This window comes from Stomoxys calcitrans, chromosome 4 (genome assembly GCF_963082655.1).
Source record: "Stomoxys calcitrans chromosome 4, idStoCalc2.1, whole genome shotgun sequence".
Classification (NCBI taxonomy): Eukaryota; Metazoa; Arthropoda; class Insecta; order Diptera; family Muscidae; genus Stomoxys; species Stomoxys calcitrans.
This window is the reverse complement of record NC_081555.1, coordinates 919,782-937,423: the sequence shown is the minus strand read 5'-3', so window position 1 is coordinate 937,423 and position 17,642 is coordinate 919,782. Positions and strand designations below refer to the sequence as shown.

At 38.1% G+C, this 17,642-nt stretch overlaps 5 protein-coding genes across 5 annotated transcripts; 3 read left to right on the top strand and 2 right to left on the bottom strand.

The window, feature by feature from the left end:
• The first annotated feature begins 1,031 nt into the window (after positions 1 to 1,031).
• LOC131996748 (cytochrome P450 4d8-like) lies at positions 1,032 to 1,928 on the top strand. Its single transcript, XM_059366614.1, has 2 exons — positions 1,032 to 1,119; positions 1,569 to 1,928. Exons 1-2 carry the CDS (start codon positions 1,044 to 1,046, stop codon positions 1,889 to 1,891), a joined length of 399 nt encoding a protein of 132 aa, XP_059222597.1. The 5' UTR covers positions 1,032 to 1,043; the 3' UTR covers positions 1,892 to 1,928.
• Positions 1,910 to 2,448, bottom strand: LOC106084192 (uncharacterized). Its single transcript, XM_013247731.2, has 2 exons — positions 2,288 to 2,448; positions 1,910 to 2,193 (listed from the first exon to the last, which is right to left on the bottom strand). The coding sequence occupies exons 1-2, from the start codon at positions 2,348 to 2,350 to the stop codon at positions 1,960 to 1,962; spliced, it is 297 nt and encodes a 98-aa protein (XP_013103185.1). The 5' UTR covers positions 2,351 to 2,448; the 3' UTR covers positions 1,910 to 1,959.
• Positions 2,449 to 2,537: 89 nt separating this feature from the next.
• On the top strand, positions 2,538 to 4,798 carry LOC106084191 (mediator of RNA polymerase II transcription subunit 22). The gene is made up of 3 exons (XM_013247730.2): positions 2,538 to 2,731; positions 4,374 to 4,475; positions 4,542 to 4,798. The coding sequence occupies exons 1-3, from the start codon at positions 2,629 to 2,631 to the stop codon at positions 4,757 to 4,759; spliced, it is 423 nt and encodes a 140-aa protein (XP_013103184.1). The 5' UTR covers positions 2,538 to 2,628; the 3' UTR covers positions 4,760 to 4,798.
• Positions 3,376 to 4,158, bottom strand: LOC106084190 (ADP-ribosylation factor 4). Its single transcript, XM_013247729.2, has one exon. The coding sequence runs from the start codon at positions 4,036 to 4,038 to the stop codon at positions 3,496 to 3,498; it is 543 nt and encodes a 180-aa protein (XP_013103183.1). The 5' UTR covers positions 4,039 to 4,158; the 3' UTR covers positions 3,376 to 3,495.
• Positions 4,799 to 4,945: 147 nt separating the features above from the next.
• On the top strand, positions 4,946 to 17,105 carry LOC106084226 (small ribosomal subunit protein uS12m). Its single transcript, XM_013247776.2, has 3 exons — positions 4,946 to 5,029; positions 5,112 to 5,199; positions 16,710 to 17,105. The coding sequence occupies exons 2-3, from the start codon at positions 5,148 to 5,150 to the stop codon at positions 17,072 to 17,074; spliced, it is 417 nt and encodes a 138-aa protein (XP_013103230.1). The 5' UTR covers positions 4,946 to 5,029; positions 5,112 to 5,147; the 3' UTR covers positions 17,075 to 17,105.
• The last annotated feature ends 537 nt before the right edge of the window (positions 17,106 to 17,642 follow it).

Below are 17,642 nucleotides of genomic sequence, written 5' to 3'. Positions count from 1 at the left end.
TTGTTCATCCGATCATTTTTCTTTTGTTCGTACGACATTGACTAATAGTGTGGGCTTGGGTCGAACTGGGTTCAGATTTAGATATTGCTTCCTAAATGGAGGCTACCGAAGTGCAGAGGTTTGCATGTCCGCCTGTGGCGCTGAACACATGGGTTCGAATCCAGGCGATAACATCAGAGAAAATATTTAGCGGTGGTTTTCCCCTCCTAATGCTGGCAGCATTTGTAAGGAACTATGCCATGCAAAAACTACTCTCCCAAGAGGTGTCGCACTGCGGCACGCCGTTCGGACTTGGCTATAAAAAGGAGGTCCCTTATCATTGAGCTCAAAAATTGAATCGGACTGCACTCATTGATATGTGAGAAGTTTGCACCTGTTCTTTATTGGAATGTTCGTGGCAAAATTTACCTCTCCTTACTTGGGTTTTCGAACCCGTATGCGATTATTTTATCATCCAAAAACTTTATGAAGTTCAACACTTGGTAATACTGAAAATATATGCGAACATCTTATACCTGTTGGTGAGACAAGCTTGTTCCGGTGCAAAAGACAGATCGCCGTGGGAACATGGTGGTCATTGGTTATTTAAAGGCGCCAATAACTCGCCTTGTCATATCGAGCATCATAGGCTCCCAGTATTTATCCAACAACAACATCACTCGATATCGCTGATGTTGTTGTGGCAATGTGTTGTACGCTGAGGCGACAGCCCTTACCGATGAAGAAATCCATCGGGTCAATCCGGTACGTACAACTGGCTACCATGGGATTGATTGTCCGCGACTACAGTTGCAGCTACTCCATATGGAGCATTCCACTATCCACAAACTTGGGATAGTGGCTCGGAGCTAAGGTTGTCGTGACAGCTATGGGCACGGGAGAGCTGTATGTGCCCACAGCTATCCCGTGCCGGGATGAACATTTGTATTTATGTATTGTTGCCGTTTAATGACATAAAATGTGTTGGCTTCAAATTTTTATGAAAATACGATAGATAAGATTGATTGAGAAATATATGTATATGATATATTCCTTGCATAACAATGATAAACATACAATTAAAAATCGTTCACAATAAGAAAAATATAAATTTTGAGAAAATTACCTGTACCAGTAGAGGTATTTATTATAACTTTGCACTTGTTTGCTACGCTTAACAGGAAAAGAGCTTGAGCCATTACAATTATGTACTTTCTGTCTCGAAATAGCCGCGTCCGTCTGCCCATGTGTTCTTGTGGTTAACGCACAAGTCGCTCTTTTGTTTACGGTTTAGATGTACCTCCCATATAATACGTTCATTTTGATGCCGCAAAATGTGTGCCAAATTTCATTAAAGTTGGTTTGGTTTAGTTTATGTTGCCGTATCCTTCATCCGATATGCGATTTTATGGCACAATTTTTCTCCGATCTTTATAAAAATTGACATTAGTTGAGATTAGGTATAGCTGTCATAAATAACTTTCATCTGATATACGCTTTTACTAGAATCTGTACAAAATTTTGCACGAATTCTTATATCGATTAATTCGTGTGTAAATTAAAACAAGTTTACTTTTCTCATCTTACAGACAATCAATGCATTCCTAAAGGAACCAGCCTTCTATTGGGTATAATGACAATGCAAAATGATGCTGAATATTTTCCGGAACCCCACAGATTTATACCGGAAAGAAACGAGGTTCCCCAAAATAACTTTGTTTTCGTTCCTTTCAGTGCTGGCCCGAGAAATTGTATTGGACAACGTTTTGCTATGTTAGAAATGAAAGCTTTCCTAGCTAGAACCATGCAATTCTATGAACTATTGCCTTTGGGCGAAGATGTCGAACCAACCATAAGCGTGGTATTGAAATCTAAAAATGGATGGCAAATGGGATTTAGAAAAAGGCACTAAATTTACACAATAAAATGATTTGATTTCAATTAACTAACATCACGCCGATTTATTAATGTTTAATTAGTTTAATCCCATTTGTACACTTGTCCTGGGGTGGGCAAACGATTTGCAGCTGGCTTGGAATCGCTGGCAATTTTTAAATTGGCTTGAACCAAATCGACGGGAGGAGCCACAATGCGACGAGGATCGCGTCCGTGATAGTAACAGTCAGACCTCAAAACGGGATATGGTATCTCTGGAGGTGGCTGGGTACGATCTGCTAGACCATCTTCAAAACGCAAAGCCAATGTATGCTCACGCTGTGAAAAAAAAGTAGCTTTAATAAATCCTTTCCAGAGAAATAACTTACATAACCAAAACATTGTTTGGAAACTAGTCTTTTAACCAACTTACGCCCAATAAAAAGGCTCTCATACGTTGCAAAAATGGACCAATATCACGACGTAAGGCAGGCATTGCTAATAAACGACAATACTATACGAAGTTTGCAAAGCAAAAAATAAAAAAATTGATAGAATCTAATGCAAATATCAACTTCGTTTAACCTACCAGCTGATACTTTGTACCGGTTTCTTTTAAGTTTATCGATGAATCGATTAACTGCATGTCAAAATCACTTATCGGCTATAATTAGAAATCGTTATTTATCGATTACTTTCAGCTGGTCAGCCAACAGTTTTTGTTTACTCCTCCACAAAAAGGAAACAAATTGAAGTAGAATCTAAAACAAAAATATGAATCCTAATCGTGCGTTGCCCCAATCTAAGGAAGCTTTATTGAAGTCGTATCAAGTCAGACTTAAAGATGACGTAAAAAGTATGCTTGAGAATTTTGAAGGTAAGCTGATATTCAACATTTGTCCTGTGCCGTGCCAAGTATGATTATTTACTTTGCCACAGTCTGGAATTGCTATCAATATAAGAGAAATGACTATAGATTTGGATAACCAGCTCAACCGTGAATTTGCCCGCTATCCTCAAGCCCATAACCTGCACGCAAACTTTAAATTTATTTATACTGCAATACTTCCTTCCTCCTTCAGCGTGTTTTATGTTAAATTGCCCCTTTAAAGGCTTAGTTTTCAAAGCCCCCCTTCTAACAGCTTAATAAAGACATTTCAAAGGCAATGAAGCTTTTTTTCACTTGTTTACTGAGATGCACGAAACTTTTTCGTAAATGTTGTCAATATATTTGATCATGGAGGGCAGAAAAAAATTTAAATTGATTTTTATTGATAGATATGACATTTTCTCTTATCGAAAATATGTTGTCTGCATTGCTAAAATTCGCTTGATGCTTTATAGGCGCTTGATGTTGTTTTTAATGATTGGGGAAATATTCGGCATGATCTCACATGATTCATCTTTTCTCAAAATTGGCATTTACAATTTCGTGATATTTCATCAGTTTCACTTCATGCATATTGCCATTCAACAATAGCTTCGTGTTTCCCATTCATATTTCCTTTGTAGTTTTATAAATATGGATTATACAGGGGCTTATTTATTATTATAATCTTCGTTTACAATTAAAATTAACTTAAAATATGTATGTATGTATATTAGAATGTCCATTCACTGAATACGCATTAAGAGAAAGGTTTAATTTTTCTTCTCCAACATATCACGCAAGTAGTCCAAACCCTCGTAGAGACCTTTGCCGGTTGTGGCACATGTGGCATGGACATGCCAGTCTTGCTTTAGGGTATGCAATTCCAATTGTTTTGTCAAGTCCGCACAACTTAGGGCATTTGGCAAGTCTTGCTTGTTTGCAAACACTAATAATACCGAGCTTGCCAAAACCTCATTGGACATCATGCCGTGTAGTTCTTCTTTCACATCATCCATGCGTTGTGTATCTGATGAATCGACAACAAATATGACGGCAGACGTATTTGGGAAGTAGTGATTCCACAGGTTTCTAATTTTCTTTTGACCACCAATATCCCAGACGGTGAAGCAGATGTTTTTATATTCCACAGTCTCGACATTGAAGCCAATCGTTGGAATGGTCGAGATAACTTCACCTATTTTGAGTTTGTATAGAATGGTAGTTTTACCAGCACCATCCAAGCCAACCATCAGTATACGAACATTTTGTTTGCTTAGGAAATTGTTGAGCAGGTTTGAGATAAGTAAACCCATCTTGCAATAGAAATGAATGCGTTTATATTGAAAACTTTGACTTTTTTAGCAAATTATTTTCTTTATTGTGAAGAAATGTATGACAGTTCTGATTCTGACGTGGTAAGTTGACAAGAATGGGCCAGCTGATTCTAGTCGCCATTTTGTTAGAGATTGTCGTAGAACAAATAAAAGGAAAGCAATTAGTACAACCGCAACAGCGTAACATATAGTCTAACGCAATGATTAGAGAGAGACTGTATAAACAGTTTTGAAATAAAATATTTTCATTAAAAATCCTAAAATATGAACTAACCTATTGCACAAAAATTTTGGTGACCAATTTTTATTTGCAGAAATAATTAAACTTGCTCGAGGCGAGGGAGATTCCCAAATCTCAAAAACAACACAATGTGAACAAGACACATATGAAATGCAAGTGCGTGCAGCGAATATAGGTAATGTATCCTTTTTTTGTCTATAACAAAAAATAAATTTTTCACTTTTTGATTTCTATTTTGTAGTACGTGCTGGTGAATCGTTAATGAAATTAGTTTCCGATATAAAACAATATCTAATCTTAAACGATTTTCATTCCGTGAATGAGGCTATTGCCAACAACTCACAACTGTTCCGTGCTACTCAAAGAGACTGCGATAAAAAGCTGATGAAACTTCGCGATGAAATGGCAATGGATTTGTATGATCTGGAAGAAGAATATTACACAAGTATATTCAAATAGAGCTATGAAGAATTTTTAAATAAATTATTTTAAAACAAAGCCAACTGTTTTTTAAAGTAATGTTGATGTAAAAATATTAATCAACGTTTACAGGAAACTTTGTATTGAAAGATACGTCTCTTACGATACTTTACTAATATTTGCGACAGTATTTGATGTGGCCACATTTGTTTTGAAACTTCGGTATGGCAATCCTGTCAGAATAAACCCAATCAGCTGATGCTTCTGTACCATAGAAAATATTTAATAACAGTGAATTTTGAATAAAAGGTTAATTTGACATAAAAGTGTACAATACTAATATCAAATGCTTTCCTAGATAAGTAAACTAAATGAATTCCCCGCTTTTCAGGTGTGGTTTACCTAACTGAACGCTGTAGCTTGCAACATGAATTTCCTTCGACAAACGCTCAACGTTACGAAACAATGGACAACACAAGGTTAGTTTATTGATTTCAGATTGTCCATGCCGGTAGGAATATGCATGAGTTATTAAATGTATAGAAGTTACCCTTAACAATATACCTTATCCCTAACAAATTAAAGAATGTGGGTCCCGGCACGGCATACCTGAGCACCACACAGGCTGGAGCGTTGAGGTCCCATCTGTGTGGTGTTCATTGCTGTCACGAGAAGCTTAGCTGCGAGCTACCGGACGCGTCCACAGGTTGCGGATAGTGGAATGCTTCATACGGAGTAGCTGCAACGGCAGTCGCGGACAATCAACAGTATCGAGCGGAGTCTCAGTGAGAGGCAGGGTGTCAACGGCTATTGCACAAATACTGAGTCCCTACGATGCTCGATATGACAAGGCGAGTTATTGACGCATTTAAATAACCAATGGCTACCCCGTTCCTGCGGCGATCAGTCTTTGGACTGAAACGAGCTTGCTCACCTACAGGAGCTTAACGAGGATCGTTGCCTCCACATGGAATGTGGCTACGACAACAACAACAAAGAATGTGAAAAAAATGTTTATAAAGTTGAACTTCATTCATAAAATCGACTAGTTTGAATGTAGAAGCTGCTTAAATTAAGATTCCCTAGAATAATTATTGGAAAGTCTCTTCTTGTAACTGAATTAAGATAGAGGGCTTTTTAAAAATTAAATCTTCTAGACAATTTGCGTGAACATTCCACCAGCAGTCCTAAAGTCTATTGGATGAGGTTCCTGGAGACCACAGTTTCTCTTGGAGCAAGATGGTTAATAGAATTTAACAATCCTTATTTGGTTCAAAACTACAGGCGTTTTAACAGTTTTCTTATTAGCAACTTCGAGGCGAAACTAGAATCTCGAAATGTTTGCCCAGGGCGAACGGAAAGGGCTAGGAGAAGTTAGTTGGGCGCAAAGTAAAGAGCTCCTCGAAAAAATAAGGTATGAAAGAAAATCATACCGGAAGTGGGAGAAATAGTACGTTTAGTGCCGCAATTGGTACTATATGTTTGGTAATTTCTTTGTAAGACTTTGGACAAGGGAAACAGAAGACGATGTTGCGAAAAAATGGGGTTAGAAAAAAATTTTTAATTTTGGACGACTATACATTTTTTTTGAAATTAGTTTCCGTCCTAATGAACAATTAAATAATAATTTTCAAAATGGTTATATTTTTACTTGAGATACAGTTACACCTTGACAGATGCCGGTACTACGTGGAGACACAATATCAGACATGAACCAACTTAGGAGAGTGGTATTGAAAACAATTAAGGATTTTGTAAGTAGCACGGAATTTCTAACTTAAAATTTTCTTTTTGGAGGTTACTTTATAGTTTTTAGAGCGCACAACAAGCCGATTACTGGCTTAGGTGTATGTCTATAGTGGCATGGGGCGGATTTATATCTGCACACTCTTTTCAGCCTAACGTAACCTACACTTTGACAGGATATATTAGGCGACTTGAATATATATATTTTTTTTTAAATTTATACTTTTTGGTACTCAAAATGTAGGACCATTTACACTAATTAGTTTTAAGAGCTTGGCTTTTGAAATTTGTAGACTAAGACAATTTGAAGTCCACTGTAATGCCATCTCCATTATCAACAAAAGGGGTAGCGAAGCGGATCGGGGTATACTAGTATGTGTATATATGAGTTTCTGTTGTCTGTTTCTGTATCATAAAATGTTGCTTGCGTAAAGCTTCCAAGCCCCATGCTTAGAGATGGGCAAAGGTTAAAATACTTTTGGGTATTTACCCATCGCCCATATAAAAGCAGAATTTTTCATCCAATTTTGATGAAATTTGCCACATTGAGTTCCCTGCACATATTTGTTGAATGTGGTCCAGATCGGTAGAAACCCATCTCTACCCATGCTTAGTTTGGTGCGTACCAAGCTCCCGCGGTATTGGGTTGGATTTCCAACAAGCTTTGGTCTGTTGCTACTGAACTACTACAATTGGACAGAATTGTATGAGTGAGTTTGATTTTTGTCACTTTAACTCATTCTAATCTTGGTGTGAATCGGTCCATAACCTCCCATATGGCCCATTCGGATGAAATTTTAATTATATATTCTAATATTTGTAAATGCTGTAGTGTGGTTTCGACAGACAGGTATGGCTGAATCGGTTAAGGCTTTTGATTTGATTTTATTGATTTCATGCAATTATGCCACCAGTTGGCCCAAATAAATACAAATTGCACAATTACCTACATAAATATTAAAGCTACTCTCTATAAATGGAAAATTTTTAGGTTTATGCAAAATTTACTCTCGTATTTTAAAAAAAAAATTAATTGCAATTAAAAAGTATTGGATTATTTTAATATTTTTTGCAATAAAAGAGACGAGGGGAGAATATCGAGAACTCAAGAATTTTACGACGATCTAGTTTCTAGCGTTAAAATAAAATATTCGAAGTATTGCAAATGCATTGTCAAACCAATTATGGTAGGTTTGTGTCGGTCTTGGAAGGATTTTTCTTAAATTTTGGTAGGAAATAATTTTATGGAGTGGCAACTCTGGTTATGACTTTCAACATACATTTGAAGTACTTGAAAGGTTTTAACAACACAATAGAAACAGATAATGCTTAATTAGTTGGAATTTAGAGTAAAGTAAATCTCCTTCAAATATCTATCAAATTTGGTAATAGGATTGTTGAGCGCTCCCAGTAAGCAGAAATTATTCAAAGTTTGTTCCTACATATTTTTTAAACCTTCGCCATTGCTTGCGCCTAAGTCGGCGCTAAACTGGTATGCCAAAAGCCAGCCATTGGCATAAAAGCGCTCCAATCCTTTCTAACTACCATTGTCACTTGCCGCACCTATTTCCAATGTGTGGGCTCAGAACACTTTGAGTACCGTAGTAAGGCCTGAAGCGATACTAGGCTCTGGTTTTCAAATATATTGAACTAAAGTTGTTGGTAACAGTTAACTTTTAAAATTTTATTTCAAGTTTTCAAATATTCATAAATTTTATAAAATGTACATACAAATATTGTCAATTTAAAATATTTGTATGTACATTTTCTTTTTTGAAAAAACTGTTTCAAGAAAGGATTTAGAAATGTGGATAAAATGGAATGGAAATGGAAACTGTCATGCTGTGAAGTTTGCCCCTGTTCCTTAATGGAATGGTTATGGGCAAATTTGCATTTGCAATATAGTGAAGTTGTACAATTGGCGTTAAAGTAGCTTTGCCCATTTTTTTGGAAATTGTTCTGGGCAGTTCAGTTACTCCATCAAATTCCACAAAATTATTGGAAAATTTGTGTTTTTTTATTTCTATTTGCCTATTATTATTTGCTTATGTAATTGTCTCAATAATTTTCGACAATTGTTTCTACGCTCCAAAATCATGCCTCTTTTTATATGACTTGTTTGAACCATAACAAATTATTATTTATTTTTGTCAATATTTATTGATTGTATGCGTCGTATACCACTTCAAAAAAAAAAAAAAAAAAACGCCAACTCATTCACCATTTTTCTTTGGCTCCCCCGTAGGATTTTTAAACACATCTGTATTTGAAGATTCATTTTCCATGTGTTTAGGGTTTTGTCACACTTCAGGAGCACGCCTGACTAACGCCAAACTCTTGCCATCATTTTATCAGGCCTAGATGTGAACGCAGGTGTTGTCTGTTGATCAAACGCCCCTTTCAATGGTTTAAGGTTTGCAAGGGCATCAATTGGATGATTTGGCAAATGTGTAATCATTTATGGAAGCGCGTTTTCACCAACCCCTTGTTTGATATGTGAAAAAAGAAGGAAAACTGAACACACATATGTACATATGCAGTATATGCACGTTTTTAGACACACTTAGGCATTCAAAATGCAATTCTTTTGATTTATGGCAGTAGTTTGGCACGTATCCATTATCCCACATGAGGTTTATGCAGAACTAAAATTCCTTTGGAATTTATCTAATACATGCTGAATGAAATTAACATAAACAAGTATAGGTGTTAATTCGAGTGGGGCCGTTCCTTATACTCTGTGGGGGCTGCGGAATGCCTAACGTGGCTCCAAATACACAACTTAAGTGTAATTGGAAAATATTTGTGGTCTTTGGAGGTTTATGAAGTCAAATGGGAAGAAATTGAGTACGGAGAAAAGCCAAAACTCTGATGGAAGTCCCAGAGAAATCTTTTCTTAGTTTGGCTAGTGGATTTAACTGTCTTCAACGGACAACTAAGTAAAGTATGTTTTTTTACGAAAGCTAGCGTTATTTCGACAAACGGATGGACCGAAATAGGTTTATCAACTGCCAAACCCACTTTGCGACTAAAATGAAAGGTTGTCGTTTGATAGCTACACGCATTTTTGTGAATTATTTGTTATTCCTCTTTGTTTCGTTTTTTAGTAAAGTTTGCATGGCAAGCGCTATTTTTTGATGCCTATTTATTTTTAATTTATTTTAAAATTGTAGATACATACTATGCGCACGCTTTAAATACTAAACTCTGCAAATGGATCCCATAAAAGCGACGCCTAAAAACACTTCTTCACGTATAGCAACAAAGACCGACGCTCGAATTTAATCGTTAAAGTCGAGAATTCTTTAAATTTTGAGCGACGCTTTTGAGGGATTTGTTCGCAGAGTTGCCTTTTTAATGCGCGCGCATAGCATGTAACTTCACCTTAGGTTATCATGTGTTCATTATGGAGTAGCTTTATCTCAAAAACACATTCTGATGGCTTTACATTACATGTGTTTAAATGCAATGAAACCAATAACCTGGATAAATCAAGCGAACGAAATCCATTTGTGTGATTGATAATATTGGGTTGCCCAAAAAGTAATTGCGGATTTTTTAAAAGAAAGTAAATGCATTTTTAATAAAACTTAGAATGAACTTTAATCAAATATACTTTTTTTACACTTTTTTTCTAAAGCAAGCTAAAAGTAACAGCTGATAACTGGCAGAAGAAAGAATGCAATTACAGAGTCACAAGCTGTGAAAAAATTTGTCAACGCCGACTATATGAAAAATCCGCAATTACTTTTTGGGCAACCCAATAGTTAGGTTTATGAATTGCTAGATTAACATGTGGAGGCCGATGTTGAAATTAGCTTGCATGCCTTTGACTCTAAACACATTGGTTAGAATCTTGGCTACAAAAAATATTCGGCGGTGGTTAGACCGCAGCCATGCATTATGTATCAAGAGAAGTGGCGCAGCGGCACGCCTAAAAACTTGAATCAGACAAAACTCATTGTATGCGAGAAGTCTCTCCATTCATTATTTCTTAATGGAATTTTAGTGGGAAAATTCAGATTTCAAGGTGTTATAAAGAGATCACGTTCATATATCGTTCATAAATGGTTTTTTTAACTTACCCCTTCAAAATTTTGACATTGACGGTCCCCTAAAAAAAAAAAATAAAAATGAATAAAGTTGTATTATTTTTTTTTTTTGTTTGAAAAAAGAAATCGTTGCTTATATTGCGAAATAAACGCAATCTTTCTGCTATGGATTGTTGGGTAGTATGAAAACAGTTAAACGATTATATATATATGTATTCTTCGATAGCCTCGTAAGACGACGAATGCAAGCACTCTCTTTGTAGCTGTTCGCTTTGAACCAGATCCCTCTGAACGCACCCGAACAGAGTCGCAGAATTCCTAGATCTGAATACAAAACAGAACCCAGCAGACAAAAGGAAGACTCACAACACATCGATATAACATGTACATACCGCCGGTTGGTTGTTGTGTTCCAATTAATGGCGAAGTTTAATGGCGCGACATTAGCAGCCTACTGCCTGGCCATAATGTGCATCACACTTCATGACATTTTTCCCTAGGAAACGATCAGCGGGGCACAGCTTTGGCAGAGCAGATCGAAGACTCCACGTTTTGCACGGTGTATGGGGATGCCCCCACTAGGATTACGCTGAGGTGCAGCAGGACGCCAGACAGACTGATGCTGAAGAATCTGGATTTATCTGGGGTCAAGTACCTTATAACTATCCTCAACCCGCCTTTGAAAACTCTTATAGTGGCCGATGTCTAAAGATGGGCAGAGTGATTCCGCAACTCGAGCATCGAAAGGACCCGCGCAAGGGGGAGTCGTAAGACCGAGACCCGGCACGGAAGAGCTGTGAGCACTTAACAGGCTGGGACTTAGAGGCCCGATCTGAGTGGCGCTCATAGTTTTCAAGAGAAGATTAGCTGCGAGCTACCGGGCACGTGCACAGGTTGCGAATAGTGGAATGTTACATACGAAGTAGCTGCAACGGCAGTCGCTGACAATCAGCGGTATCGAGCAGAGAGTCGCGGTGAAAGGCCGGGCGGTACCGGCTCCTGCATAAACACTGAGTGTCTATGATGCTCGAAATGACAAGGCGAGTTATTGGCGCCTTTAAGTAACCAATGGCCACCAGGTTTCCGCGGTGACCGGTCCTTTGGACCGGAACGAGCTCATGGGAGTTTGACGAGGATCGCCATCTCCACATGCAAATGTGGCTAGAACAAAAACAACGCTTGAGGGACTACTCCTCCCGAGCCTCGTTGGAGAATTTCCATTCACCGAGCATCAGCATGGCTTCAATCAGTCCAGGCCATGTAATCGAAGGCATTCTACAAGGTCAGCCATGCCAAACTATTGCGAATTATCTGCGTGGTCGTCAGTCATTTGTGGAATTTAGGGATATTTTAAGGGAATTCCCCAAGGCAGGGTGATATCTCCGGCAATGTTTAACCTTTACTTATCCTCCATTCCTCCCCCTTCGGACGGCATAGAGAACGTGGACGATTGTACGATCATGGCCTCTAGCACCCCACCCATTGATGACATCTACGATAAGTTAAACGTCTACCACAACTAACTTGTCGCTTATTTCGTTGCAAGAGATTTGAAGATACCTGCCACCGAATCTTCAGCCACATTGTTCACTACATACACACATGGTAGGGAGTTGAATGTGATGCTCGATGAAGTGATAAGTCCGACCATCAAGTGTCCCAAAATACTTGAGACACTTGATGGGACACATTCCTCTACATGCCACATTTGCGATAAAGTCAAAAGTAGAACAAGGTTCTCAAGTCACTATCGGCAGCACTTGGGGTGCTGACAAAGAAACCTTGTTGACCACGTACAAAGCTATTGGCCGGTCTGTGGTGAGTTATGCAGCGCCAGTGTGGTCGCGTCAGCTATGTGACACGTGGATCACCTCCATCAGGAGGCAAAAATCCTAACCGTGCGAAGACATAACTACATGCTGTCTAAGCAATACCTTCTGCGTTGTCATCACAAGAACCATCCAAATCATCGTTGAGTCTAGACAAAATTCATGCAGACACGATAGCAGATGCGGTGAATAACTATCTGGTGAATGTGGTCCTTGGAGAACTACCGCCTCCCATTGCACTTGATGAAATTGGCCGCCCCCAGCAAACAAGAGTGGTCCTGGCTCAATTGCGATCCGGCATATGCAAGGATTGATGCCAACGTGGAGTATGTGTGTCCCGATTGTGATCTGGGACCACACAAGTCAGACCCGGTTCCTCTGAATGCACTCCACCTCTAACGCAGATTTCCTGGATCTATATATTGAACAGAATCAAGCAAAGAAAAGATAGAACACAATACACAGCTACAACAACAACAACAACAACAACAATAGCAGCAAATATGAACGCAAAGAAATCCCAGAAATCTGTGTCTCAATGCACACTTTCGATTAAACTGCTCTGCTGGAATTGTGTGCGAAACGTATCACCATGTGCTAGGAGTCAGGCTTATGTAAAATTTTGTACCAAAGCTATTTTGAACGTAATTTTGAAACGTGTTTTCTTATAGCACATTTAATCCATATAGCGAAATTTCTACATATTGCCACAGAGGCAATTTTTATTGCCTGTAACAGTGAGAGAGTCCCAATGTACAGTCTCATTAGTATCACACAAACACAATTTGATGTTGCCTATTCCCACAAGAATTCAAAAACGTAAACCCCACAAGTGACATAGGCTCTGGTCAGATTCGAACTTGACCAGTAAACCGACCACACATTGTGCATATGGGAAATTTGAATTGGTTTTTAATCCCTTCGAATAGGCACTTTGTGACGTCGTTACAATAGCAACAAAAAAAAAAAAAACAAAAAAACAAAAAGGGAAGACAAAAGCAAACATTGCACATGAAAAAAAAAGGATGAACTTGGACAAAGAATGTCAATGAGTGATTTGTGACAAAACGAATGTATTTGCATGGATGGAATGCACAAAGAGGCTATCAAAATTGGTGCAATGACTCAAAGTGATCATTTTGGCAACATTTGAATAGTTGGGATTAAAAAGGTGTAAATAATAAGCGTGTATTTTTTGAAGCAGTTTTCGCACACCTGCATTTTTTGAATTTCAATAAAATTGATCGAAATGTTCATACAAACAAAAAAAAAAAAAACAATTTTAAAGCCAACCAACAGTTATTTCGCATCCTTTTAAGACATCTTGGAGCCAGGTTTATTGGGCCATAGGCCACAAAACCACCATTTTAAACACACAGTGCAAAAGTGTAAAAGTACGATAGACGCGTGCAAAAAGAAGGTTCTCCATCACACATCATAAGCAAGGGAGACTTCTTTCTCAGCAAATCAAATGCTCTAATCAAATAGGCCTGACAGATGCCACATTGGCAAATAGGAATGAAGAATTCGTACATACACTGTATATACAAATATAAACTGAATACACGAAGGTGAAGATTAAGCGGGGAATATCTGTTGGGAATAATATTTGCACAAAGGGTCATGGGGAAAAGGCAATACTCTTCGCTCCCCGTTGACAAAGGATAGCGATAGCAAGACAGCCGGTCTGGTCTGTCTGTCTCGCCTTCAGGTCAAACTTATTAAAAATGAGATGAAATATGAAATGTGCATTTCTGCTACGAATTGCTGCTTGCCGAAGAGGAAACAATAGTTACAATGGAAATCAATATGGATTTTGGTGATTTTGTTTTCACTTAATCTCTGTGAAAAATCTATAGCCACCATTGTAGTGGGATGGTCAATGCCAAGAGAGTGCATTCAAACATTTGCACGCATACGATTTTTCATAATTGCCTCCAAACAATGATTTCTTTCAACGTTACCTATAGTGGCTGGTTTGCATCGGTTAGCTCATTTGATTCATAGTTATTGTTGTTGAATATAACACAATATGGGTTGTTGGTGACCCTTTCCCATTGACAATTTTACTCTCCTTCTTTTTTTGTTCTAGAATGTTTTCATTTTTTGGTATTAATAGAGAATTTTCTTAATATTACAATTTATCTTTTAGAAAAGTTTAACCGGGCTAAATGCTTTCCGATATGGGACCTACTTTTTATGCCGAGTCCGAACAGCGTGCCATCCGGATACTTTACAAAAAAAAAAATCGGGAGATCAGTTTATACGGGAGCTAGGACAGGTTACAAACCGATTTGGACTATACTTGCCGACAACAGATGTTGAAAGTCTTACAACAGCAAATTTTCAGCTTAATCGCGTAACAATTGCGGCTTGCAGGCTATAGACCGATTTCGACCATACTTGCCGCGGAGTTTGTTACGAAGTCATGAAATTTAGCACTAAATGCTAAATTGCAGCCACATAGGGACCCAAAAATTTAACTCGAAGAACCATTTATATCCAAATCTCAATCGATATGGCCCATTTATTGGGTTGCCCAAAAAGTAATTGTGGATTTTTCATATAGTCGGCGTTGACAAAATTTTTCACAGCTTGTGACTCTGTAATTGCATTCTTTCTTCTCTCAGTTATCAGCTGTTACTTATAGCTTGCTTTAGAAAAAAGTGTAAAAAAGTATATTTGATTAAAGTTCATTCTAAGTTTTATTAAAAATGCATTTACTTTTTTTTTAAAAAAATCCACAATTACTTTTTGGGCAACCCGATAAATTGCAGCCACGTAGGATAATAATTGCGGCCGCTAGGGACCCAAAAATTCAACTCGAAGAACCATTTATATCCAAATCTCAACCGATATGGCCCATTTACAATCCCCAACGACCTACATTAACAACCAAACCCATGACAGTCGGTTTTACATACCAGATTGATCCGATAGAGTCCTTCATCGGCAAAGGCTTCCGGCTCAGTGTACAACACACTGCTACAACGACGTCCTCGGCGTACATCAACAAGACGTATCTTTGCAAAATTTCGACACCCATCCTATGGTGGGTATAAAAAGTATAGCCAAATTGGATAAGAATTACGCCAGATCTGCCCCATTGGTTTCAACGGTTGGGGACCAATATTTTAAAGAGCCTTTAATCACTTTTTCGAAATGTTGTGAACGGAAGTTCGTGAAGTTCGATTAACATCATCCTATGAAGTTTTTATACCCACCACCATAGGATAGGGGTATATTAATCTAGTCATTCCGTTTGTAAATTGACATAAGAACCTTTAAAGTATATATATATATTCTTGATCGTCTCGACATTCTAAGTCGATCTAGCCGTGTCCGTCGTTCGAAATCACGATAGAGGTCGAACGCGTAAAGCTAGGCACTTGAAATTTTGCACAAATTTTACTTATTGATGTAGGTCGTTGGGATTTCAGATTTGGATATAGCCGCCATATAAACCGATATCCCAAATTGACATCTTGAGCCCCTGGAAGCCCTTGGCTAAAATTTTGCACATAGTATTTTACTATGAATTCCGATTACAATTCCAAGTATGGTCCAAATCGGTCTATAACCTCATATAGCTCCCATATAAACCGATCTCCCGATTTGACTTCATGAGTCCCTGGAGGCCGCAATATTTGCCTGATTTGGCTGAAATTGAGCATGTAATGTTCCGTTATGACTTCCAACAATTGTGCTAAGTACAGTCCAAATCGGTCTATATCCTGATATAGCTGCCATATAAACCGATTTCCCGATTTGACTTCTTGAGCCCCTGGAAGCCGCAATTTTTGTCCGAGTTGGCTGAAATTTTGCATATGGTGTTCCCTTTTGACTTCCAACAACTGTGCCCTGTACGGTCCGAATCGGTGTACAACCTGATATAGCTCCCATATAAACTGATTTCCCAATTTGACTTATTGAGTCCTTACAAGCCGCAATTCTCATCCGATTTGGCTTAAATTTTTCAGGCGGCGTTCAGTTACGAATTTCGACAACTGTGCTAAATTCGATTCAAATCAGTCTTTAACTTGATATAGCTCCCATGTAAACCGTTCTCGCGATCATCCTTGTTCGGTTTCTAGAAGCTTTAATTTTTGCTGGTTTGACAAAAGTTTGGTTTGTAGAATAGAATTATGCCCTTCAACTAAATTTATTTTGTATAAATTTTTAGCAGAATCCATGGTGGTGGGTTCCCAAGATTCGGCCCGGGCGAACTTAGCACGCTTTTAACTGTTTTTTGTTTATAAATTTCTCATGTTGTTTGACCAGATATACCAACTAGGATTTAATTTCATAACGAAGTACTTCAAAACGCTTTCATTTAATTTTTTTCTGTGTCTATGATTACAGCTGTACACAATTCCTTTGTACAAATGCGAGAAATGGCATCGCTGTATCAAATGCACCGCACTGGACCCCATGTAAAAAAACGCCCCCCGCGTCAGCCATTGGATGGTAAGCCTTTTGCCAAAGGTGTCGTCCTCAAAACGCTCATCAAGAAACCCAAAAAGCCCAACTCTGCCAATCGTAAATGCGTACTGGTGCGTTTGTCAACGGGCAAGGAAATGGTGGCCTATATTCCCGGCATCGGTCATAACTTGCAGGAGCACAACATCGTTTTGTGCCGTGTGGGGCGCGTACAAGATGTTCCCGGTGTTAAGTTGAAATGTGTGCGTGGTGTTTATGATTTAAATCATGTCGTTAAAAATAAATAAAAGCAATAATAAATTTGTAATTATCATTTGATAGCATTTGTTACCATCTTCATTGTAATTGTCCTAAGACTGTTTTTTTTATAAAGTCTGTTGATTGTTTAGTTAAGAATAATTGCATACACTAGTTGCAAAGTCACTTTGTGGTTCTTTCTGGTCAACACTTGTTTAAGTGTTCTCTGATCCTCCACTGTTCAGCTCAGGAGATTTATTTGCCTTTCCTCTTGTGTGTGTGTGTGTGTGTGTTATGTCTCTTGGCATAATCTTAAGTCAACAGCATCTATTCATGGCTAAAATTCTTAAAACGGAATACTCCTCTTATTTGTTGTTTTGTTCGTCATTGTCATCCTCCTTCTTTACGGGGAAATAATGGCAAAACAGGATTTCGTAAGTATTTTTACGCTTTAACATTAACAGAAGATAATCTTTTGTGGTTTATCTATCATTTAATGCATTTCTCTTGTCTTGTCTTTATTTTTTCCTTAATTTTTTGCATGCTCATTATTCGTTGAATAACAATTGGCTGTTACACTACTGCTTTTGCTGCTGCTGCCCAGCTACCAATTTGATG